This window comes from Podarcis muralis, chromosome 3 (assembly GCF_964188315.1).
Source record: "Podarcis muralis chromosome 3, rPodMur119.hap1.1, whole genome shotgun sequence".
NCBI classification, from domain to species: Eukaryota; Metazoa; Chordata; class Lepidosauria; order Squamata; family Lacertidae; genus Podarcis; species Podarcis muralis.
Window position 1 is genome coordinate 40,013,197 of NC_135657.1, and position 26,029 is coordinate 40,039,225.

At 40.1% G+C, this 26,029-nt stretch overlaps 1 protein-coding gene across 8 annotated transcripts in view; it reads right to left on the reverse strand.

Annotated features, from left to right (window-relative positions):
• BIRC6 (baculoviral IAP repeat containing 6) overlaps positions 1 to 26,029 on the reverse strand; it is a 139,465-nt gene that overhangs the window by 37,920 nt on the left and 75,516 nt on the right. For 7 of the 8 annotated variants that reach the window (XM_028724272.2, XM_028724270.2, XM_028724268.2 and 4 more), the window contains 15 exons: positions 24,682 to 24,961; positions 23,785 to 24,041; positions 23,334 to 23,442; positions 22,192 to 22,413; positions 20,903 to 21,683; positions 18,941 to 19,084; positions 17,537 to 17,666; positions 16,089 to 16,220; positions 15,371 to 15,538; positions 14,710 to 14,883; positions 13,670 to 13,866; positions 12,714 to 13,014; positions 9,723 to 9,940; positions 6,042 to 6,206; positions 5,297 to 5,465 (listed from right to left, as the gene is read on the reverse strand). In XM_028724272.2, the coding sequence (XP_028580105.2) occupies positions 5,297 to 5,465; positions 6,042 to 6,206; positions 9,723 to 9,940; positions 12,714 to 13,014; positions 13,670 to 13,866; positions 14,710 to 14,883; positions 15,371 to 15,538; positions 16,089 to 16,220; positions 17,537 to 17,666; positions 18,941 to 19,084; positions 20,903 to 21,683; positions 22,192 to 22,413; positions 23,334 to 23,442; positions 23,785 to 24,041; positions 24,682 to 24,961 (3,447 nt within the window). The remainder of the gene's footprint in view (positions 1 to 5,296; positions 5,466 to 6,041; positions 6,207 to 9,722; positions 9,941 to 12,713; positions 13,015 to 13,669; positions 13,867 to 14,709; positions 14,884 to 15,370; positions 15,539 to 16,088; positions 16,221 to 17,536; positions 17,667 to 18,940; positions 19,085 to 20,902; positions 21,684 to 22,191; positions 22,414 to 23,333; positions 23,443 to 23,784; positions 24,042 to 24,681; positions 24,962 to 26,029) is intronic. The other variant, XM_028724267.2, reaches the window with a different exon arrangement.

The window sequence follows — 26,029 nt, forward strand, 5'->3', positions numbered from 1 at the left end:
ATAATTCTCACAGCAGCCACAATTAAAACACTGCCCACATTCACCACTTCCCCTAAGCCATACAATTAGGATACAACAGGAGGATACACCCCCCCACCTATTTTTAAACAAACAAGAGGTGAATTCCAATGTTGGGTGAAAAGAATGAGGTTTCACCTCCCTCTCCTCCCTCTGCAGCCCCCTGTAGAGTGATTTCAGGGGCATATGGGGGAAAGAGAGGAAGGTGAAATCCAAACCATGAATAGCTGTCCTGCTCATGCATGCATGAATATCACTAGATTTTACCCTAGACATAGAGAAAACAAGTAATCACCCCTCCATATAAACAACATTAGTAAAAATGTGTGACTATTTGTAACTGTGCCAGTCCGATAAGCAGCAATTACCACAGCATGTTTTTGTAACATTTTAATTGAATGAGCAGGTCTAAACCAATCAACAAAGCATATACAATGCAAGGGGAAAATGCAAAGAGAAGGGCTTAGTATTAGGAGCTATCTGAAGGTATTTTAGAACGATTTCAATTATGATTTAAGATACAGGGTTTGAGTGATTCATCAGTACAAGAAATTGATTAAGCTATTAAGCCTGGCCCATCACTTAAGTAGGTAGGAATTTCATTATTGCTGCAGCAAATTGATGCCATCTACAGACCAAACACATTGAAAATGCAACCACATTTTGGACTCTTATGTGGGAGCACATTTCATCATGGCTGGGGAACCTCAGGCCCATGGTCTGAATGAGCCCTCCATGCATCTGTTTGCCCTCAGACAAGCCTCTCCCAAGCCACCCCCCTCATTGGTCCTGCTTGGCATTTCAAGTGTTTTTGCCTACCTGGAATGTGTCCTGATAATGCCTCTTGCTTGTCTGGATAGAGAATACAGAGGGTGTGTGGGTGTGTAAACCAGCTTACCGTACAAAGGCAACATTGGCACAAGCTACTCTCTCCACCATTGGTGTATGGCCCCCAGAGGGCTGCCCAGAAGGGAATGCAGCCCTCAAGCTGAAATACATTCCCCACTCCTTTCAAATCTAACCAGCTACATATTGGACATGGGTTTCCCCCCCCTCCCGTTTTCATTCTGAAGCTCACTAACAGTATAGATCTGGGACTGGTGTTATTAATTGGCCAAGCTAACTAGGATGCATAGCATTCTACAAACAATGTGTTGTGGGTTTGCAATATGTATGTTTGTGTTGTTTTCCTAATTTAAATGATGCCTCTGTTGGAAGCCAGAAACTTAACTGGCTAAAACAGCTGGCAACTATAAGTTGGCAACTATAAATGCATTATTATATAGGAGATCCAAAAAGGGATGCTTTGTTTCACTTTTGTTCAAAATACTGTATTGGGCAGGGACTGTGGCTTACTCAGGGCAAGAAAGGACAGGGCAGCCACAAACCACAAGGAGACAATTAGGCGGCTTCAGGGAGCTGTGTACATGAACTGCTCTGTACTTGAATTGTGGAGCTTGTGAATGCTGTTGTCCATGTAACCAAAACAGCACCACCCATGCACAAAAAAGAGATAGCTGCAGGCTTGGAAGAATCCCAAAGTTTGCAGAAGTACAAAAATGTTTAGGGGAAAACCCTGTGAGGATCCCCAAAACAGCCACATGAAGACTTAGCATGCTCAGTGGACACAGAATATTGACTGGCTGCTGTGGGGCAGAATGAAAAACCAGGTGGGAAAACACAGAATGGAGCACTGTGGAAAGTGTGTTTAGCTAGCTGGAACAGTGAACAGGAACCCTCCACACTGCAAACAAGTCTCCCCGTTTTCCATCCACCAAGTTCAGTATTCCCATGACTGGTTCCTGCCACTTGCTTGGCTGATAGGCGATCTTTTATGGCTTCCTAGTTTTCCAGCCAGCCCACTCTTCTACACTTCCGCTGTAGACACATGCATCCTTCAGACAGTGTGGAGCAGTGGCTGCTGTGGTCAACTTGGGTTTATCAATCCCAAGTTCAAATTTCTCATTGAGCAATGAAGCTCCCTGGGTTATCTGGGTCAGACACTATCACTTTGCTTAAGGTACTACACAGGGTGGCTGCAATGATAAAATGGCAGACATTTCAGTTGGCATGCCGCCCTGAGCTCCTTAGAGGGTATGCAGAATGAAAAGGAAACAAATCAGTGCACTGGGATCTTGTAGTAGACCAACTCGTTCATTTGCCACATTTACAGAATAAGCCTCTTAAAGTAAAATAAGTCTAATGTATGAATGCATAGTTTTTACTGTGAGCTGCCTTGAAAGGACCTCAGTCCTGAAAAAACAGCATTAAGATATTTTAAATATGCAGCTTAGTTACAACTGAATGTATTTTAAAGACTTTTGGTGTAGCTGGAGAGTGGCACTAGGCATAACACTTGAATGAGTGTTAATCATATTAATGAGAAAATAATGGCAAATATTGGGGAGAAACACATTATTTTCATCAACAACAGCAATATAATTTCCTTCATCCCATTCAAAAAGCAAGGAGTTGCTTTTCTTTCCAGCAGACCTTGTTCTGGCACTGATATAGTTCGTGTAAGAGGGAGGATGGCCTTCATATCAAGGTTTTTAAAAATCTAACACTGGGAAATGGAATAAAGATATGCTTGCCAATGTTAATCATTCTCAATTTCTTATGCCTCACAATCCTCCAAATTGTCTAAAATACAGAACTTATGCACCTTGCCCAACACTGAAATGAAACAGTTAACCCCACAATGAAGGAAGGCAAGAAAGATAATGGGGAGTTTGACAGGAGGCTCAAGGCAACCGTGCTTCCCATTCGCTATCAAAATCCAAACAGCCAAGCCATCTGCTGTGATTCAGCTCAAGTGTTTAACAGAAATAGGTCAGACCACCTAATTATGCTGAGTGATATCCATTCAAGTCATACTCAGAGAAAACCCATCTAAAACAATGGATTCATTTGAGTGGGTTTATTCTGAGTAGAACACATTAGAACACATTACCACTTTAAGGAAAGCCCAGCTGGATCAGAAGAGAGACCCATTTAGTCCAACTCTGTGCTCCCCACAGCGGCCAACCAGATACTGGATGTGGACCTCAGGGCAATAGCTGCTCCCTATTAACTGCTTCTATGTCCATAACTATTGGTTTAAATGTAGGTTGCTTCCTCTGTTAGTCTATAAATGGTCAAATGGCATTTCAAGATGCACACCTGTGTCATGTTGACCTAAGCTGGGCTAACACCAGTAGCAATACCACCAGTTCATCAGTTTTCACTTGTGTATTTTTCTAAGAAGACAAAAGTATAAACTGTATAAATTTATACAGTGGATTTAGATATCTATATCTGGATGAAAAGTGGGTTCTCTTGGGCTAACTGGATGCTTGGTTTTTAAAAGGTTCAAGACTCCTGCTTCTATCTGCTTATTTCAACAAAGCATGGAAAGATCTGAATTTGTGTAGAACTGCTTCATTTGAGATCATGGCATTAACAATTCGAGTCACATGCTTAGAAATAGGAGACAATAAACCTTAAATGAGACTCCATGGGATCCATAATACAGTGGTACCTTGGTTTACGAACTTAATCCGTTCCGGAGGTCTGTTCTTAAACCGAAACCATTCTTAAACGGAGGCACACTTTCCCTAATGAGGCCTCCCGCCGCTGGTGCCCTTCCACCATTCCAATTCCATTCTTAGACTACAGTAAAGTTCTCAAAACAAGACACTATTTCCGGTTTTACAGAGTTTGTAAACCAAATCGTTCTTAAACCAAGGTACAATTGTACAGGGAAAGGGAACCTGTGGCCCTCCACTTATTCTTTGATTCCCAACTTCCATCAGCCCCAGCCAGCATGGCCAGTGGTCAGAGATAATGAGTCTGAGTACAACATCTGAAGAGTCACAGGTTCCCCATCCCTGGCAATATAAATGCTAACCTACTGATACCTTATGAACCACTGGATAATCTTGTTTGGCAGGGCAAAAAGATGACGTCTGCAACCCTAAGCATACTTATGGAAGCAGTTGCATGAAAATTGACAGTACTGACTGACTTCTAAGTAGATATGATCAGAATCTGGGTTAAAATTAACCAGAAACTTGAAAATGTATAGATAATATTGATATAGAATGTAGATATAAAAAAAATTTTTTTGTAATAGGAAATGCGTATTGCTAAGGAGCTAGCTACAGAAACGGCTGGCAAAATATACTACCGAGTACTCTGGAAAGATCATATGGGAAGTATAGTGAGTACTCATGCAACATACAAGAATTAATTTTAAAAGGCCAGTGAACCTGACAAAGCATTTGGGCAATGGCAAAAAAAAAACTTGCAAGAGCCTTATTAATGAAATTAAACTTCAAATCACAGTAACTCTCATCATGAAGAAAAAGCAGTAGAGTGCAAGTCAAGTCCAAAAACACCTATGGGGTGGTATTCAACTAAATAATTGTGCAAGTCTATGCAATGGGACTTTCTCTCAACTCCCTCTTTGCTATCCACAAATCTGCTCCACAAGGCTGAGAGAACCGATTTAGGTTTCATTCAGGGAGAGGACAGGGAGAGAAAGTTCCATTGCACAGGAAGAAATCCTTGCACTGACAGAATATTTGCTATAGCACTACACTGAATTTGAACCTTAGTTCAGCAGTTGTAGGATTATCGAATTGTGCTCAAATAGGGCTGGGATCTTTCCTTATGGCCGAACAAACAGAATTCAACTAATTCAAAAACCCTACACTAAAGTGCTTTAATGTGCACACAGGGCAAGTCCTCTTTCCACTTTTGACAAATTCCTCGTGCTTAATTGCACTTCAGCAAGAGCTTCAAAGGTCAACAGAAGCAGCTTTGCAGAAAGCAAGGATGCACACACCCAACAGGAAGAGGAACTATATATATTTGGTAACTGCTGACATTGGAATGAGACATAACATGCTGACAGACTCTCAACCTGCAACAATTCTGAGTCCTACTGCCAAAAGATAGCATTGTATAGTGTTTGTGGAAGCTTCTAGTGCTTATCACTGCAGTACTTGCATATAGACGGTGGACATGAAAGTTAAATAGTACACATTTACATAAGAAAATAGGAATAAGAAGTGGGAAATATGGACTGGCAACACAAAATACCTCGCAGCCAAACTGCACTTCTACTTGCTTCTAGACTAATTATGTTCAGCTTCAAGCCACTAATTTCTCACACATTACCCAAACTTCAAATGCTACATTTGAATTTGGTATCTAAAGCAACTTTTATAAAAACCTGAAATGTATTTACCAGACTAGAACACGGTGTTTTTAAAAACAAAGAGCAGTACATTACCTGAATCATTGCGGAGATAAGATGACATTGCTGGAATAAGACATGATTGACTAAGTAGTTCTAGCAGAACTGACGGAAGGGCATTGCTGTTTTGTCCTCTACTTTCGTGGCTGGACTGGACATCTCCATTTGATGTGCTGCCTGCAGGATTTATGTAGCTAGCCAAAACCTGAGCAGTTTAAAAAGACCGAGTCAAAATTAGATTAATAACAGTAGAACATGTCATATAGAATGTGAGCTGAAAGATAACAATTAGACTCTTATTAAACTGAGTATGTCATATATCTGATGAATAAGAAATCCAATATTATAAACTTTTTATTACTAGGCAGACAAAAAAATATATATTTAGAACAAAAAAGTTCAGAATTCTTTATGATTTTAAAACGGCAATTTTAATGGGGAATTTAAGAACTCCCATTACAAACACCACCTTAAAAAATGTCAGATTTCATTCCCTCCTCCCAAAGAAGGGAGGAGCTACAAATGTGCTGCAAATAATATTTTTCAAACATCCAAGTGTTTTAAAAGGTTCATTATGCAACACAGTGTCTGAAAGGAAGAGAGGAATAATGAAGCTCAGTTTCATGCCCAAGAATTAGACAGAAGGTTCTCTGAATTGCGGACAGGGTCTTTTGACCATGCAAGTGGATAATGCACTAAAGCACAACTAAACAGCCAATACACGTAAGAAACCAAATGGTATTTTTTGGCAATGTATGAATGTTGTGCTGTTCTCCAGTACCTGTAAGAGACACGTGACGTGTTCTTCTTCCAGTCTTTGTTTAGTTAAAGCTTGTTCCACATCCCATCCAGAAGCAGTAGAACCAGTTCCAAACCCAGTCCCTTTAGCCCAGTAAAGCTGCTGTTCTTCTGTGGTTGCACTGTTATGTGTGCTTGACACCTGTGGCTAGTAAAAAGAAAAATAAATCACCCTACTATTTAGAATCACTTCGTTTCATCTTCAGGAATCAGAAGCCAAATAATATCCTAGTAAATGCTAGATTCTCTTTATTCTGATTCTTTGAGCATGGGTTGTTAAAAGTCCCTCTTAACCCTGATTCGAAGCAGCTTTGGTAAGTGGCTTTCATCCTCAGAATCTATGCTATAGGATGTGTGCGTGCTAGAAGAGATGAGATCACAAACTGTGAAACAAACCAACTGCAAAGACTTTAAGGTTTGAAATTGAGATAAGACTTCATTCAGTGAAAAAGACGGGAGGGGGGGAGGCAAGCCCATGGTTTCTTCATTTAAAGTTTTCTTCTCTACATTTATGATTCAGTAACCCTCCCCTGAATGTTAGTTCAAATTATATTTGTAAAAGCGAGGATGGAAGAAATTGGATTATAAACGTGGAATATAACATCAAATGGAACTGTGTGCATAAAAAAAAAAGGAAAAAGGGAGGGAAGCTATTTTGCAAAAGGTTTACGATGGAAACCTAGAGCTGACTCTTCTCCATCCTTTATTATTTACAAAGTGAACTGAATAACGCTAAGAGGACTTGGAATTTAATTTAACTGGAAGTATAATTGCTCATATTATCTTCAGTTGGAAGAAAGGATGAAAAAAGTCTTTGAACTGCCAAGGAACTGATAAGGTTCTTTATTAAGTCATCTGCAGTTCAAGACCGCTCTTCTTCCCAGGCTGAGAGAAAAATGGTGACAACAGGTTATTTACTGGGACAGAGTGACTTTTGCAACTGTTGTTAAAGCACGGGATGGAGCGATAGAGAAATTTCGGGAACAACAATGGGATATCAGCTCCACCCAAGGCATAACAGCAACAACTGGCGGAAAGAAAGACATAACATCTTACAAGGACAGGTAGAAACACCACGGACAGAATAATTGCCACACACAGAAAGATCAAGGATATTGTTTGAGCTCCTCACCTGTAGTTTTATAAATCATTTAATGTGTCAACATAAATAGAAGTTATTAATATTGCAGGTCTTGTATAAGGAATTTTTATTATATTTTATATGACTGGAATGTAATTAAAATTAGTAAGATTTTGGAATGCAAAAATAAAGAAAATCACCAAACCATCAAATCTAGCATGCAGGAGGCCACTTAATATAAATTATATAATTCGGTATTTGAATGATTGGTATTAATAATTGCATTATATATTGGTATTGTTATAATGAGGCCATTATTGGACTGTAATTGAAAACTAATAGAAATTATTATATAAAAAAAACAAACAAAAATATGTTACCGACTTGAGCACAGAACAATGTTAGTTACTCAGAATATCAAAACTACCTGGTGACTGACACACTATTGTGTATGTTATGTAGCAATTTCTAATGGATTCCCCCACCTACTGACAATTTTAATTGCTCTCAGATAGCAATCTTATAAGACAATGTTCAGGTTGCAATACAACAATAAAGTGTCTTACATAAGGATGCTTCAACTTTAATGAAATCTTATGGACTTTAAATCTCCTAGGTCTTACTGGAACATAAGCATCTTGATTTTCTAATGCACTTAGACATATAAGGTTACCTCTATGGACATCAGAGCATTGCTTATTATTTAAAATAACACTTGTTTTGTTTAATGGCCCAGAAGAATCACACAGCATAGAAAAGATGATACAGCAATCACTTTACACAGTAGTGTTCTCACTAGAGGATCATTTTGCCAAATGAAGCTGTCAGCAGGAAGCATTCTCAGCAGGTTCTTTGAACCTTATCACAACTCTCATTGTATCCCTTGTCACTGTATATGGTCAAGTCATCTACCATGTCCTGAAATGCCTGTTCCAAATTCCTTAAATCTCTCTAATGAAGGTTATTTGTCCAATGTAAAGAGAAGATCGGTGTGGCTGCAATATTTGTAGATGAAGCTTGCTTAGGCATTATGGATTTTGTAGCATGTTCAGTGGCCTGGAACTAGTTGACTAGATGCCAGCTTTGGCTACACTTTAAAAAACTACAATCAGTCCAAATAAGTTTATTCTAAGGAGCCACATACAGTATCTCCTATTGCGAGTTTTTGTGGTCTATGACTGCATAGTGGCATGCTGCATACATCAGGAACCCTAACCTGAGCCCGGCCTTGGCTGGGGTATAAATAAAAATTATTATTATTATTATTATTATTATTATTATTATTATTATTATTATTATTACCTCCAAATTGTGGTCTGTAAAGCTAATTAAAACTACTCTAATCTCTTGCTAGATGTATATTATAACCCTTTTCAAAAAGCATTTTAATATGGCCTCCCCACAAAATCCATTTTGTGCTGTGGAAGCAGTCATTTAAACCCTGTGTTCATACTGTTTATACGTATTAGGGAGAAAGACTGGCATAATGTGGTGGATGATCAAACCCTGGAACATGTTAGAGTCAGATCTCTAACAGTTAATTTATTTATAAAAATATGTATATGCCGCTAATTCATAAATAAAATACAGTTCCCAACAACTGTATGTAAAACCTATACAATAAAAGGCACATAAAAAGTTAAAATCAGAACTCAAATGACTATTGCGTAAAGATGCATTCTTAACTGTCTGCGTAAACCTAATGGAACAGAAATGTTTTCAGCAGGTGTTTAAAAGTTGGAACAGAAGAAACCTGCTGAATCCCTATTAGTAGAGTACTCCACAAGTCTGGCCAATGACCCTCAAGGTTTGGTTCCCTGTTGTTGTCAAATGAGCATCTCCAACTTGGGGTACGACTAACAAGGTTCCAACATATTATCTCAGTGACTGAGCTGGAATGTAAGGGTTCAAGCAGTTCCTGAATTATGTGGATCCCAAGTTGTTCAGGGATCTGTAGATTAATACAAGAACCTCAAACCTGACAGATGCTTTAACTATGGTGACACATGTTGTTGGCCAGATGCCCTCATCAAAAATCTTGCCTCCTGCACCTGCTGGAGCTTCCAAACCAGGCCAGAGGGCACTTCCGCACAAAGCACATTACAGCAGTTTAGCTGCAAGGTTATCAGCGCATGGACCACAGCGTTCTTCCTATCCCTGTACAGGAACAGTCGTAGCTGGAGAACCCGACAAAACAGATGAAAGGCGCTCCGAGCCACACTTGGACTTTTGATGACAAAGATGCATCAAGGAATACCCCCAAGCTAAGTTGCTTTGCTGTAAGGGTAACAGGTATGCTTTGTAAACAACTTATGGTTTGGAGAAACCATTTCTGACCATAAATATTAACCACCTCTTTGATATTAGATACTGTCATGTTTCAATATGTCAGCTATAGACATGCCACTTCCTAGTATGACATCATAACAATTGAATCAAAAGTTACACATTTTATATCTATGGAAGCAAGTACAGATTTGACCATTATTCTGAATACATGGAAGAAAGGATAAGTTGGCTTAACCCCCCCCTCCAAATCCCATCTTTATATTTCTGATCCTATTATTCTGAAGCAAAACTGACCTCCGTCTGGTTAGAACTAGAATTGGGGACTCTTGGAGCATGGTGGCTAAGAGCAGACAGACAGGCAAGGATAAGATGTATTGCCCCAATTTCTAATGCCATTCGCCTGAGGAGTACTCCATCATCAGTAGTCAAAGGTGTGGTGCTGAACAAGCTGCGCAGCACATGAAACGGAAGGGTTGGAAGCACATTAGCGGAAGGAGACTGCAGAATATGACCTAGATGGAGAGAGAAAACAAGTGTTAACATTTCTGTCAGCACACGGCATTAAGCTTAAAGCATATTACAGGTATTTCATTAAGTTTTAAAATACTATTTCTTGTTTGTTATTTCTAAACAATTGTAAGTGACTGTGGGAACTGGAGAAGGACAGAAAGAGGAAAATGCGATCATACTGTCATTATGAAGTAGGTATAGAACGTAATATTAATTTTCTTGAAAGTGGCACAAGGAAAGAAGGTATCTGGTAAATAACAAGGCTGGACTCTACTGGGCTGAGTAAACTTAGTCCTTAGCCTTCATGAAACATGGTTGGACTAAGTGTTGCTCACTTTGCATAGGATTATCATGTGGATAATATGTGTTAGAGATTTTAGAGTGCTTCTGCATGAAAGAATTCCTTAGTGCAGGAAGCTAGATTCTTGTAGACATAGATTAATTTAACAAAAAATTAAACAGCATTGCCATTTTTTCTGAATCTACATTTAGCCCTATTACACAAAATTTGCTCCACATCTGAGAGTAATATTATGACATTACTGTGAAGTGTTGCAAGACTGCATATGAGGAACATTTTGTAATGTGGGAATATCAATGTTCTTTAAGTCCAGGCGTACAGATTAGATCTGAGAAATCCCAGAACACGCCACCTGATTAAACATTTGCTTGAAACTGTTCTGCCATTAAGTCCCAGTGTGTATGAAACATTTCTCCACCTCTTTACCACTGTTAAGAGACATGAAACAAATGGCAGGCTCAGATGTTCCTTTTCTCCTACAGGAATGAACTATGGCATGTCATGACACCTGTTTTAGGATGGTTAGCATCAATAATGCTACAACACAACACTAAAAGGGATGGTAGAACATGCGCCTCAGGCTCTAGTCTAGTGTTCTCTTTGCTACAATAACAAGTTTGCAAAACATTATAGCTGCGCTGGGTTTTACCATTTGAATTTTGGATATTTTATTTTTCTGCAGCACTGATGCTAATCTATTTTTCTTTAAATGTATGAATCTAGCAACGTTTATATTGGTCAGAATGGTGTGATCTAAGTTTGCAGCTTGGGGCTACTCCTGGATCTGGCTGGGGCTTAGTTACATCATAACTGGATGGATTACTGCAGTGCACTATATGAGGCTGTCTTTAAAAGCAGTCTGGAAACTTCAGCTGGCCTGGAATGCTAAGGCCACGTTGTTGACTGGGGGTCCCAACATCAGAAGCATGTTACTTCTTCAGAGCAACTTCACAGCCTTTCAGCTTATTTCTGGACCCAATTTAAAGTTCTGGTTAACAACCTTTCAAGCCCTCCATGACTTGGGATATATAAGGGAAGTTCTACGCTATTTAAGTTCTTCTACAGAGACTATTCTCTGTGGCCATACCAACATCTGAATTGCATTTGGTTGGGAAGAAGGAAAAGGTATTTTTCTGTAGTTGCATCAAGACACTGTAACTGTTTGCCAAGCAGGCTGCATCACCTTCCTGACAGCTTTTCACCACTGCACAAACATCTTTTTCTTAAATGCGTCTGGCATGCTAGTTCCCCACCTCTTCCTGCCTTATTTATGTGCTTTATTTGGTAGCCTCTGCCTTTAGTTGTGAATGTTTTGTATGTTGTATCGTTATTTTAATTGATTTTTCATTATGCAAGCAGTCTTGACTACACTTCAGTGGAAAAGTGAGGCAACAGCTTTCAACAAATAAATTAGTAGTGTGTCTCTAGTAACAAATGAAAACAACATATCCTATGTGAAGCATTTGAAATGCTTTGATACTTTGAGTACTTTGATGGTACTCATGAGTATTAACTTCTACAGCTCTTTTTATCAGACAGTGAAGTGTTAATGTGTTGAAACTCAGGGTTTCTCTGCTGTAGCTGCAGTCTACTAAAACTATCAAACATCTCTAAATACACACAACCAACTAATGAAAATACAGAGAAAATACTGCCATGTGGAGGAAATGAAGTACGAGACCATTGCCATTAGAGACAGTGCATCAGAACAATCAGTGAGAAAACAGAAACAGAAAAAGTTTGGAATTACAATGAGCATCAACATTTTCAGACCATATGAAAGGAGGAGATAAGCAACAAGCAGAATGACAGTGGTCAAGAAGCGAGGGAAATAGGTGATTTATAATCAAGTATGTTTTCGCACACCAATTGGAGGGAATATCTACACAGAAACTTTCTGGTAACCTTGGTTCATATTGTCTCCCACCCTGTGCATAACATAATAAAAGTTGCAACACAAACCTAGGGAAAGGGAAGCAAAAGCAGAAAATCAAGGTGCCAGTTAAGATTATTTTGCCCTTTCTTATTACTTACGACAACCTGTCTACATTTGGATGGATCCAAACGAGAGCAGAAATAAGCGTCAGATAAAAAACTAGGCCAATGTCTAGATATTTTAACTTTACAAGGCCATCAAAATCTGGTTTATTTAACATGAAAGGACAGAGATTTCCTGAAATTAAGTTGAACAGTTATTGCTCTTAATCAAGTTTCCATTAGAGGCCCTGTTAAAAAATAAAATAAAATTCTATTAGCTCTGACCAATTTTTCTGTGCAATGAAGGTTAAAAAAAAAAACCCAAATCTGCACTTCAGGACCGATTTTGACTCTCATATACTTTTGTTCCAAAGCCAGAAGAGATATGGAATTTCACAAAAGCCAGTTTTATCTCTTTCAAATACTTGTAAACTTGTACAGTCAAGAGAAATCTTTAGCAGTAGTCCCCAAATATATTTAGTAGTTACAGTACATACTTCCTTCACCATCATCTGTAACTCCCAACACCAATCTAAGCAGACACTGGGCATGTTTCCTCTCTTTAAGTAGCACCTCAGCATAGCCTGGGAGGCGAAGAAATAATCCAAAAGCAGCCAAAGAATGAGCAGGTATGGGAGACATAGTTTGAACTGTTGATTTGATTGGTGGAGGTTCTGCAGCAATTGTTTCTGGGGCTTCATAAACCAGCTCTCCCGATTGTTCAATGGTAACCCATTCAAACTGATCACTGTCCTTCTGCTTCTCCTGGGTGGTGGATGTAACCACTGGAGCACTCACCTTCAGAAAGAAAAGAAGAGGCTTAATACTATCCTCTGAAGCAGCTACTTAAGAACATTTTCTGATGCAAACAACAACATTAGAAAATCCCTAGACTAATTCAGTTAGGATAATGAAATTACACCAATGTAAAATAAAATCAGCGCAGGTGGCGCTGTGGGTTAAAGCCTCAGCACCTAGGACTTGCCGATCGAAAGGTCGGCAGTTCGAATCCCTGCGGCGGGGTGCGCTCCCATTGCTCGGTCCCAGCGCCTGCCAACCTAGCAGTTCGAAAGCACACCCGGGTGCAAGTAGATAAATAGGGACCGCTTACCAGCAGAAAGGTAAACAGCATTCTGTGTGTGCTGCGCTGGCTCGCCAGATGCAGCTTGTCACGCTGGCCACGTGACTTGGAAGTGTCTGCAGACAGCGCTGGCCCCTGGCCTATAGAGTGAGATGGGCGCACAACCCTAGAGTCTGGCAAGACTGGCCCATACGGGCAGGGGTACCTTTACTAAAATAAAATCAAAGATTTCCCAACTGCTATCAGAAATGAAAACCGTAGCCTTATGCAGACTGTGAACAGGTCTACAGCATATTTAATTATAAAACACAAGTAAGAACTTCTCTGCTTATTAAAGGAAGGCAAAATACAAGTAGTAAGGATTTGACTTACTTGCTGAATTACATCTGGGTAAAGCATAGGAAGCCTTTCTGCGATGAGGGCCAGGCCACCCATACCAGCAAAAACTTGCAATGGAGACTGAATGGGACACACTTCAAGAAAGGATTCATCCAGCACAGCATCCATGCACTCTTCCCCTGGTGTGACTGCTTCATCTTCGGTGCAAGGCCCCAACAAATCTGCATGTTCTATATACACACAGATTTTTAAAAAGGCAATTGTTCAGTGAAATTATATTATTAAATAAAAGGCCCTTGCACAGACACTGTTAATCTGGAATACCCAGTAAATTTTGGAACACAGGCTAAAGCAATCTGGAAAAAAAAAGCTTGCACAGTTTATTCTATTTTTAGGGTAGGGGCATGTGGCTCCTCTTTCAGTTAAATAGCAGTTATCCATCTCTGAAGAAGTAGGCAAAAAATGAAGTGACTTTTGAATAAAAGAATCAGTGGGCAAAAGATATGGGTGACTAGAATACTTTGCCCATATGAATTATAATATCTATAAATCAATGTTTTTAATATAATGTCATCTATGTATATTGCACAAAGAACAGGTATGACGGAGGGGAAAAGAGAGGCATGCTTACACACTGAAGGGAAGGAGCGAAAAGGCAGAGGGGTTGATAATGTGGAGGAGAGGATGGGTAACAACAGGGGAGATTGTCAGAAAGGGGCAGTATCAAAGGAGCATGTGCAGGGGTTAGATGAGAATAACAAGCTTGCGATTGTGACAGGAGAGAAGGCAGAAAGGGTAGGAGGAGGTGCGAGAGGAGGGAGAGGTGGAAGAGAGAGCCAGAGACACCAGAGCAGGTGGCTTCAATTTTAGCACCGAAGGGGTCAAAATCTTAAGCAGAGAAAGAAGGGGGAAGAGGAGTTCTTAGCAGGGCATCAAAGGTAGAGAAGAGCCACTTGGCAATTCCCAGAATTCAGATGGATGAGAGGTGTTGATTAACTAGGCTGACTGCAGAGGAGAAAGAGCGGAATGAGAAGTTAGGAAAACATGATGAAAACAGATAATTCAGTGGATACCTTTTTCAGTGTGGAGGCGCTTGAACGAGTCTGTTTTTGAAAGGCTTGGATCTGAGATCACCTTGGAGCCCAGCTTAACTGCCAAGTCTATGGATCGGTATCCTTGAGGGAGTTTGCGGTCATACAGCAGAGTCAGAAGCTGGGCAAGGGTCATCTCGGGCGGCAGTGGCTGACCTATAGAACATTAACTAGTTAACAAACAACTTTAAAGAATGGTTTGTACGTTTAGAAGTTCAAATGATGCTTTGGATGCTCAAATGTGCTTAATGCAAACCATGGTTTTGGTGTGATGCGCTTTTGTCATTTCAAGCTTTCACATTTTTATTTCTTATAGTATTGACAATGCTTAGACTTTGGACTCTTTCCTCAGATTTTCAGCTAATTTTGAGAAACTTCTGGATTATAAAGCAAACACATTATTTTTCTGGATAAATATTTAGATGCTACAATACTGCCTTCATTTGTTTGTTTACTTGAAGATGCATATAGCACAACCTCCTGGGCAACAACCGCACACCAGCAGCTTACATAATACGGAATCCCAACCAGCAATATAAAACATAAGGACAGAACAAAAACTATTTATAATGCCACCATTTGGGTGAATGGATAGATCCAGGACTTTATATGACTCAGAATGCTGGAAAATATGGAACATTACCTGGTAGCAGTTTATGGTACAGGTGAAAAACAGGAACACTAATAGTTTTGCTGGAAGTGTCGCCTCCAGTGGAGGAGTTGCCTACTTTATCTGCCATCACTCTCCCTCGTCTTGAGGGGGGGCGAGGGGGGGTAGAGGATACAGCCCTTTTCGACTGAGACTTCAAACCTGTAACAGAAATGAAGTAGCGTTCTAAAGGCGTATATAACAACACAGCTTGAATAAATGAGATTCTACCTGCATGAGAAATGCCCACAAATCATTCCACATGGCACCATCTCATGTTTGAAGAACTTTTAACCTGTGTGGCAGACCTATGAATGCACTGCTTGCATGCCAAGGCAATTCTACCTGGAAGGCAGAGGGCTGTATGCATGGGAGCTGGTGTGAGGATTTAGAAACCTTTAAAACTAATGCAGAAACATGTGGAACCTTCCACAGCTACGTGTCACACCCAGTGTCCTATTCAATTCAGTTCCAATTGTTTAACAGATACTACAATCTTTATTTCAGTGTGTTTACGCCTGTGTTGGCCAAGGAGTACAAAGGGACTGACATTATATATTTTTAAACAACTTGGGAGTACTTATATTTAACTTGTTGCTGTTTTGAACTGAGCAACAATGACTACATTGTGGTGTGCTCTCAGCCCCTTTCTCCACCCCATCCCAAGCATACCCGATAACTTTACATCAACGCTGAACAAGTAAACACATACCGGAGGCAACAACAACACTGTAATTGTCCTGAAACCCATTTTCTGCTTTAACTTTTTCTTTCTCTTCGTAGTTCTTTTTCTCCTTATCTTCTTTTTGTTCACTGATTAATTTTGCGGTTATGCTTGGGGTATCTGAAAAATAAAGATTACTGTATATGAAGAAATGTTAACCAGGATTTTCATTAGCTGACTACCTGTTCACTCAAGAGCAATTATCTGGTTTTCCCTTCTCTCATGGCTTCAAGTACTGAATGCCCCCAAAACGTTCCTATGAACTGTTCAATCCATATGTGCCTTTGGATATATGGAGTGTACCAGTATGCCCTACAATGGCCTGACATTCACATTCTGTGTGCACTGGAGCATATGTATGGAGAGGAGTGTCTAATGCACTTTAAACTGTTCTGTGTTATCTCCACATTTGTCCAATATCTACATGCACTAGGATCTACACGTGTGAAGGCAAAGTAGGGTGTGAACATGCACGAGAGGAGCAAGGTGGGCTGGTGTGATCTGAACTGATCTAACAATTGCAGCAACATCAATCATCATCAATGGAGGTCTGCTCCCAAATAAATGGGTATAGCATTGCAGCCTAAGGTATTTCCTCCCTGAATGCATCTCAGATGTTTTACATTTTAATTTTTAAAAAGATTGTAAATCACTGAGGATTTCAATTGAAAGTTTTAATACAGTTTGTACACTGTACGTTTTATTGTTGTAAGCCATGTTGAGACCTACATGGTGAAAAATGGAATATAATTTTAAAAATAAAAAATAAGGAATTCAACATCATGCTAGGGTAAGCATTCGAGCTTGCCAGACTGAATTATCCCGCTTCTCCCCCAAGTGCTGCTCCAGGGCTTTTTAGGGGTTGCAGGGCAGCACAAGGGGGACAGCCCTGTTCTGCCAGCGGAAGTCCTTGCATAGGGCTTTCACTGACAGACTCATTAGTTGAATCATAGAATGATAGAGTTGGAAGGTGCCGCAAGGGTCATCTGCTCCAACCCCCCTGAAATGCAGGAAGCTTTTGCCCAACATGGGGCATACATTTAGACCATGTTTCAACGCCATCAACTATATTCATTTTCTGCCCCTACATATATCGTTAAATATCAAATCAAAATGTTTTTGTTTACTCAGGCTTTTGGTTTGTAATTTGTTTCACCCCAAGAGAGTTGATTGGCATTTTTGCTGCTGCTCAGTTGTGTGTTAATGGAACGTAACAATTTTATGTTCACTTATTTTAGATGGCTGTTTTAAGTATTTCTGATATTAAATCCCCCCATGGTTTGGACTGGAGAAAGGGTCGAGTATAAGACATCTAACAGATAATAAGTAAAGTGTATGAAACTTACTTTCATTGGTATGGTTGAAATCTAGGTCTAAAATTTCATTAAATACAACAAAAAGGACATTAAAAAAATTAAGAATAATAAGCAACTTGCCTGACACTCGATCAAGAACCTCTGCCAGTGTTGTTGAGACTGGTAAAAGAAGAGTGCGGAACTTGTGTCCTGCCCCATACATTGGATGCTGAATTACATGGCTGGTTGCATTAATTCTACCTTTGTACAACTAGAAGACAGAAAACATAAAATTTTATCAAGCATTTAGAAATAAAACATAAATATAAGTTTCAAGATGCTATACATAAACGTTTCTCGCTGGCAGCGATATAGGGTGGCACCCCAGTAAGGTTTCTTAGAGGAGACCCACTGAAATAAAAAATATGACAAAGTTAGGGCCATCCATTTCAATGGGTCTATTCCAAGTAAATCTTAGCTGCCTGCCACCCAAAATAGCCTTTATTGCAATACAGTGGTACCTCTGGATGCGAATGGGATCTGTTCTGGAGCCCCGTTCGCATCCTGAAGCAAATGCAACCCGCGTCTGCGCATGCCGCGATTCGCCGCTTCCACGCGTGATGTCATTTTGAGCGTCTGCGCACGCACGAGCGGCGAAACCCAGAAGTAACGTGCTCCATTACTTCCGGGTCGCCGCAGAGCGTAACCTGAAAACACTCAACCTGAAGCACATTTAACCCATGACTGTACCAATGCTTTATAGGATGTGAGATTCAGGGTGATTTTAACAGCTTAGAAAACCTTTTTTCACTGTCAACTACAAAATAATTTTCATTGCGATATTATTCAAATACTTTATTTTGAATGGATACTTCCAAGAAACCTGTACTACAGTTGAAGGACTGTTTATCTGAAAGTGAGAAGGTGGCATCAGGATCTGCCCGCCGAAAAAGAAACAAGCCACCGGGCCAAATAGGTCAAGTAATTAAAACAGAATGGAATTAATCAGTAACTGTGCTACAGCTAATGTTAAAAGACATTAGCATTTTGGCCTCATGAGGAGCTGGGTAACCAAGAGTCCCCTTGTAGTGTTTCTTTCAAATACTCAAACACCTTCTGCTGTAGGTCTATGAATCATTCTTGGTAACTGACACATATGCAGACACATAGTAGTAAGGTTTTCAAAATACTTCCCACTCATTTTTTAAAAATAACCAGTGCTTCTGTTAAAAACGCTTATAGCACAGAATTTCTAATAAAGCAAAAAGCATAAACGCATGCAATACACCAGACTAAAAAGAAGAAAATCATCCCAGGGTTATTTTCATTATAATCAACATCAACCTACTATTATAAAAAGATATTAGTTTTTAAAAAGTGCATCACTGTCTCTACGTCTTTGGGGCTGGAAAAACACTGCACATGTTTTGACACCGACTCCCACGGGGGGGGGGGGGTGATATCAAACCATTGAAAAGCATCCAATATCTAGTTACATACAGATTGTTCCAGTCCGAGGTGGGGGCGCAGAGAGAAGTAACTTACTGGACAAGGTGACTGAAGGAACATTGTGACTTTTTCATCCTCTAGCATCAACTGCAAAAACAGCCTTCTAATGAATCCTGAAATATTTCCTGATGTTGGGAGGTTGCTTCTTTGAGGAGAGGAGTGGAAGAGTTCACAGAGAACCTAAGAAGGGAGGGGAGGAATCATTTGTTTATTAGAATACCAGAACATGTGAACAATACTTGTGCTCTTATTAACTGGCAAAACAACTTTCCCCTCCATTTGTCTTAAAGCTCACAGGGCTTCTACAGCTGCTAAAATGACACTAAGTATTTAAATGAAACACTTGGGGGCAGCAAACAGGTTTTTATGTTACAAAGACTAAGAACCAATTTATTTGTACAGTCGTACCTTGGATCCCGAGCGCCCTGGAACTCAGACGTTTTGGCTCCCAAACGCCGCAAACCCAGAAGTGATTGTTCCGGTTTGTGAACATTCTTTTGGAACTAGAATGTCTGACAGGGCTTCCATAGCTTCTGATTGGCTGCAGGAGCTTCCTGCAGCCAATCAGAAGCTGCGCTTTGGTTTCCAAACGTTTTGGAAGTCGAAGGACTTATGGAACGGATTCCGTTCAACTTCCAAGGTACGATTCTACATACATGCCTTAACCTGAGGTTTAACAACTGGCGGCCATGGATGGGCATCATCTGCTGCCCCAGAGTCCACAGCCATTCATCCTTGACTCAAGAGTGCATGGAAGGGAGTGAGCAGAGTGTTCCAAGTCGGAATGAGTCAGAGAGCCCCAAAGAATGCACTCTCTTCATTTCACATACTCAGCCCACTGGACTTAAAAGACCAATGTGATATTATTCACGCTTCTTCTTGCCTGGTTGGTATACTGTGAAAAATGAAGTGAGCCCTAGATGATGACTCTGGATTTCATTCCAAATTTTGTACAAGACAGCAAACAGCCAGACAAAAAACAAAGTCGCCTGCCCTGCAAGTGGTGCAGTGAGATAATTCTGAGGCACACTTCAACTTTGCAAGCCATTCCCCTCCAGTCTGCATCTTCTTTTGATGTATATCAGGAAAAAGGGGGATACTGGCAGAGAAGATGATGAGGAATCATCCTTCTCCACCACCTGATATCGCCTATAAAGAATGGCTCACAGGCAACATTGTCAAATGGACCCTTAACCATTTGGCTAATAGTCAATACAAATGTTATTTTCTTCGTTAATACAAATGTTATATTCTTTGTTATCCTACTTGCTTCACTAAGTTGTGGGCAGCTTACAAAATACAAGAATGACACACTATAATTAGAATAAAGTTTAAACATTAAAATCCCTTCCAGTGTCTGCCTGATCAGGAATGCATTGCATCACCTTCAGAATGCCAGTGAATCTCTGAAGTGAAACGATTCCAAACTGTTGGGGCCACCAAAGAAAAGACTGGGTGTCAGGTCTTGCATTGACCGCACTCACCAAGCAAAAGGAGGTATTTCCCCATTTGCATGTAATAACAAACAGGCTCACGAGGAAGCTATCTTCGCAATGGCATCAGAAATCGCTGCTATCATGGAAGCTGTGTGTGCTGGGAGGAATCCATATTGCGAGGGACTTCCATGTTATAGTCCCCTATTACAGCAACCCTTGGCATGATGATTATAATGTCTGAACATTACATCAATGTCTAGGTTTTAACTTTCTCTGGGGTTGTGGCTTGAAAGAGTTGCAGATTTTTGATGGGGGCAGCATCACACATTATCCAGCAGCAAAGGCATATAAACCCCAGCAAATCCAGTAGCTTTATTTTGAAAAGGAATCTAGTCAGTTCTGCAACACACCCTAAAGACTCTGCTCTTATCATAGGCAACACACAAAAGGAGGTCTGGGGAGCCTCAGTCGCAGCCCCCACATGCTCAGCCAGTCCTTCAAATCCAGCTAAACTGATCTTTTAATAAATATCAACTACTCAACATGTGAATTTGTTGATTACCTGAGCCATCAACCTCTGGTTATTAGGATGGCAAGAGATGCACTGCAAGAAGAACGCAACTGTGGCATTTTCAACTGCGGTCCTTTGCTGAGTCGTCAGTCCTGTTCCAGAAGCTGAAGAAAGTAAAGTTGACCTAGCACTAGTCTGCTGAGTCACCCCACCATGTCCACCAGAAGTAGCACCAGAATGGCAAAGGAGAAACAAAAGTGCTGTCCACAGTGGGTTGACTTCAGAGCTGCCCAGCCAGTCCTTCATAAGGTTGCTGTTTCCAACGTCTGTCAAAAACCTGAGAACAGGAGCAACTAAGTCGGCTGTGATGGGCATCTTGTTAAAGTGCTGCGGGACGTGGTGTCTTCTGAGCTTGTCTTGGGAACTGTCCGTTGACTGAGTGTTGCAGTCATAGGCAGAGGTATGGTTAAAGCAGAAACTCGCAAGGCTTCTTACAAGAAGAGAGGGCAAACCTGAGTCCAACAGCTGTTTAATAGCTTCAGGAGACTGAGACGAGGCAGCAAGGGTGGCCAGGTGAGACTCTGTTAGTGCAAGAGGTGCTTGTGCATTTTTAGAGTCATCTGTTAAAGATGAACTGAGGTCCTGCTTTTTGCTGTCATCTGTCATAGACAGTCTGTGTTGCAACTGCACAGGGGGAGGAGTAATACCCATCCAGCCCATGAGTAAGGAAAAATAGTTTGGGTGAATGTGGCACATTGAACAAAGCAGACTGTCAACAGCTTTCTTCAAAACCATATTGCAGGGAAGAGACATGGACCAATTAAAGAGAGACCTAAGGAAGAAGGGGAAAGTAATTAGAATTTAACATGCACTCAATTCCCCTAGTTAACAAAAAAGAATCCTAAATATCACCCTGTTCAATATGGCAGACAGAAGCAGATATCGTCGGTCTCTAACTCCCATCGGCCCCAGCAGCATGGCCAATAGTCCAGAATGATGAGCATTATATATAGCTCACCAACTAAAAGTGCTCCCCATCCCCGATTTAAAACTTCCAATACAAGAAATGTATGAAATTAGCTGTCAAAGTCACTTAAAACATCTCATATAAAAAGAAGGAAGGTGAAAAGTGATAATCAGTAGATCTGATTTCCTTTGTAGAATCTATTTTTGAAGAAGAAAGTCTTGCATCATGTTAGTAGTATATAACCATGCACTGGTTTCTTAAGTACAAATGGAAAAAAAATGCGGTTCACTGTTGCTCTGTAGGACTAAAGCTTAAAGGTTTTTGAAAGAAATATAGTTTGGAGATAGCGCAGGTGTTTAGTTAAGCTACTTACTCAAAGAGCTCTCTGTTCAGCAATGCTGGCAAGTCGTACTCTACAAGCAATTCATAGCTGTGCCATAAAATTGCTGCTACACAGTGCAAATGAGAAGGAGATGGCATCAGAAGACCATACTCTCTTGTAGAGCTGTTTGGACAGATGTAGTTAATTCGGCCACTTTTTTTCATAGCAGCTACTCTTGCCGAATCACTGACCCACTTCAATAGGGCTTGAATTCTAGAAGATGGACACACATAATTTCAAGGTTAAACTTAGTCACATATTACACAGGCTCAAGGTACAAGGAATAATGTGCTATGGAACAGAGAGAAAATGAAATGAATGGTAGGTGTGCATACTGAATATCAACCAGCAGACAAACTAAAAATAATTCCAACATGTCAGTCTAAGATCAAATGGGCAGTATTTTAGCAAATCTCAGGTGACACCTACCAGTTACGCAGCATTCAAGCACTCATTTTAGTAAAACTAGCTTCATGAGCCCAGAGTCAAAATAAATCAGACACTGACAATTCAGTATTTTCCCAGGGGGTCTGATTAACAGACATGGCAACTGCAAGTCATTAGCATAGGCATTTTTCTAAGGTAGATGTGCCTAAATTAACTGCAAATAATTTGTCAATGGCTTGACTTATAGCATTAACAGGGGAAGTATTTGCAAATATCAAATATTCTGTCTTGTATGGCCATTTCATTTCCCTTCCAACTATAAACAGAAGCTGTGCAAGGGGAAAAGGAGTGCAGGAATGGCTTAAGTCTGAAAAAAGCAATTGCAACCTCACACACATCTAAAAGGCAGTTTGCTCTGGCTTCTGTTGGTTGGCTACCTTGGACTCTCAAAGATTTACACACTCATGTCCCTCTACGGCATGTATATATAACACTAGTGTTGTGGAATTTAGTTGTATGCTTTATCTCATATACAAGGAAAACATCAGGCCGCTAGCACTGCCCCTACTTCCAAACACCTTTTACCAGTCTCCACTGATATGCCTACAAACTGGTAGTGTCCAGATTACCCAGATCTGCATTTGTGGTCCCTTCGAGGGCATCGCTGTAATAATCCCTGCAATCCATGACCCCCACATTTTGTGTGTGTGTGCTTGTGTGTATTAGAAACAATGCACATTGTTTACCTATCTTTCGTTCCAGGGTCCTGAGTAGTCCCAAGCTGATAGAGGATGTCAATGGTAGAGTCAGATGACAGGCCATTTAATCTCCCAAAAAGTAAGGGGCTATTCAAATCTTCTCACATAAAAGAAAAGTAGATTTGTTAATGTCTTGAGGAACATGCAATTCACTAGCTAACTAAGTGTTGTTTAACGGACTGAATAATAAAACAAACCTTAAACTTTTATCTTAACTATAGTAGTATAATTATCATCGATACAAAGAAAGGTAGCTGGACAACTTAACTGCAAATTATCTTACACTGTTGAGAACTTTAAAATCACTTATGTTTAAACTACTAAACTAAATGCTTTTCATTATTCTGATACAGTTATTCATTTCTTTAAACAAGGAAAGGCTGTAAGACTCTTTATCAAGTCACCAGATTATTAAAACAGGAAACAGCCCCATTCTTACCTGTAGGATCACTCCCTGATGCAGAACAGTTTCTTAAAAGAATGTCTATCAGTTTCAGGCCTATTCTGGTAGACTGAAGTCCAATTTTTACAAGCACTGCCTCAATGTTTGGAGAATGCATGCCACAGTATGGAGACATCAGTAGAGCAGCACATGTCTGCAACAGGTTGGCAGTGGGTGCAGCGGCACTTGCCATCATTCCTTCTAAATCACTTATGTGAGTGAGGCAATGGTGCAACAACCTTAGCCATCCAATGCTGGGAAAGCAGAAAAACCAAAACTTAATTAAAACAAGCTTAAAAATGGAAGGAAGGGTACTGTCAACTTCAGTGCTAACAGTGGAGAAGCTTTGCAATGCAGAAAACGACAACATAGATTCAAGAAAGCATACTAATTCCATGTAAGCCAATAATAGACCAAAATAGAAAAATGAAAAGTACTTTATCCCTAGGACTGTGATAGGCAGAGGCTTTGCTTTTTGAATAGGAAATTGATTTTAAACATATATATGCATAGATATTACATAAATTATTTTGCTGAGGTTGGTGTTTTAATTCAACAAAGAAAAACACAAGTGAAATCTATGGAGTTGCAAAGCAGCTGAAAGTAGCTTCTATGTGTTTCTGGCCTACAACATTGCTGACATCTCATAACCTGGTGCATAATGGAGGAAACGCAAGGATACTGACCATACAGAGGGCCTTCTCGGTAGTGGCACCTACCCTGTGGAATGCCCTCCCATCAGATGTTAATGAGATGAGTAATTATATAACATTTAGGAAACATCTGAAGGCAGCCCTGTATAGGGAAGCTTTTTAAAGGTTTAATGTTTGATTATGTTTTTATATATGCTGAAAGATGGGCAGGGTACAAACAAGTTGTTGTTATTATACATACCTCGTTTTGGATACCTGGTCTTCAGAAGGAAGGAATGGATTGTTGACGGTTGCAGATGAAGTGTTACCAAAGGCAGTGAGCCCAAGTAATTTAATCTGAGATAGTCCTAACGTGCTAGCATCTCGTGGGCGGTGAAGGCGAAGACAAACGGCGGAGGCAACTTCAGCTTTTACAAGCTGTATTTTTATGTACGTAAGACCACTTGTGATAACAGGCGTAGACAAAGGTAACATGTTCACCCCATCTGCGCTAATTTCAACAGATACTGACGAAGGACATGCTGCAGACAGAGGCAGGAAAACCATACAGTTACTTAGATTTGTGTTATAAACTTGAAGGCATCAAATTCGTTACTTTTAAATGTTAAGTAAAATTATTCAACATGTAAAACAATGTATGCTGCACACACTAGCACTACCTAAATAGTTGGTCAAATAACCAAAGAGAGGCAACCCTGGACTTAATAAGAAGTGGCATCCAGGACCTGGTGCAAAAGAGACCATTTGATTCTTACCTGTGAAAGAGATTTCTTAATGCATGTAGGAGATTGTTTTAAAATGGGAGTTCTTTATTAAAAAAATAAAAATAAAATGGGCATTCTTGCTCCAGCTAGTGGTGCCAGGCTGTAATTTTGCCTGTTACCACTAGGTGGAGCAAGAATACTGATTTTGAGATCATCTCCACAAGCATCCGTGAACATTAGTGTTGAACTGATTGGAAACAGGGACGACAGTGCTATCAAATTCAACAAATGGTTAAGTGAGCAATCGTCAAGGGAGTCCAACGTCAAAAGAAAAAAAGTACGAAAAAGAAGTGGGCTAGTGAAAATGATGAAAGGAAAAACAAAGAAGCCAAAGAAGCCAAAGAAGCCAAATAAATAAATAAATAAATAAATAAATAAATAAATAAATAAATAAATAAATGTCAAATCTCTGCAGAAAGCATGAGGATTATTCAAAACTACAATCAACAGATGGTCAGCTAGAATGTATACTGCAGATCAGGAAAGCTACCACCAAGATTAAGAAAACCAAAAGGACTATGTTCCAATGTTATCTAGTAAAGCTGATTGGTGGGATAGTCAGAACATATGGAAGGAAGCACTTTTCTCATGGCACATCTATGAAATTCACTGCCATTTATCCATTTATATGGCTTTTAATGGGAAATAGCCTTATCCTCAGTCCACAGATTTGTGCATCAAGGGGTAAGTGTCCAGTTTGCTACATGCTACCTCCAGGTTCAGAGGAACTATGTCTCTGAATAGCTGTGCCAAGCAACAAGTCCTGCTTGTAGGCGTTACATGGGCATCTGGCTGCCCACTGTGGGAAGCAGGATGCTGGGTGAG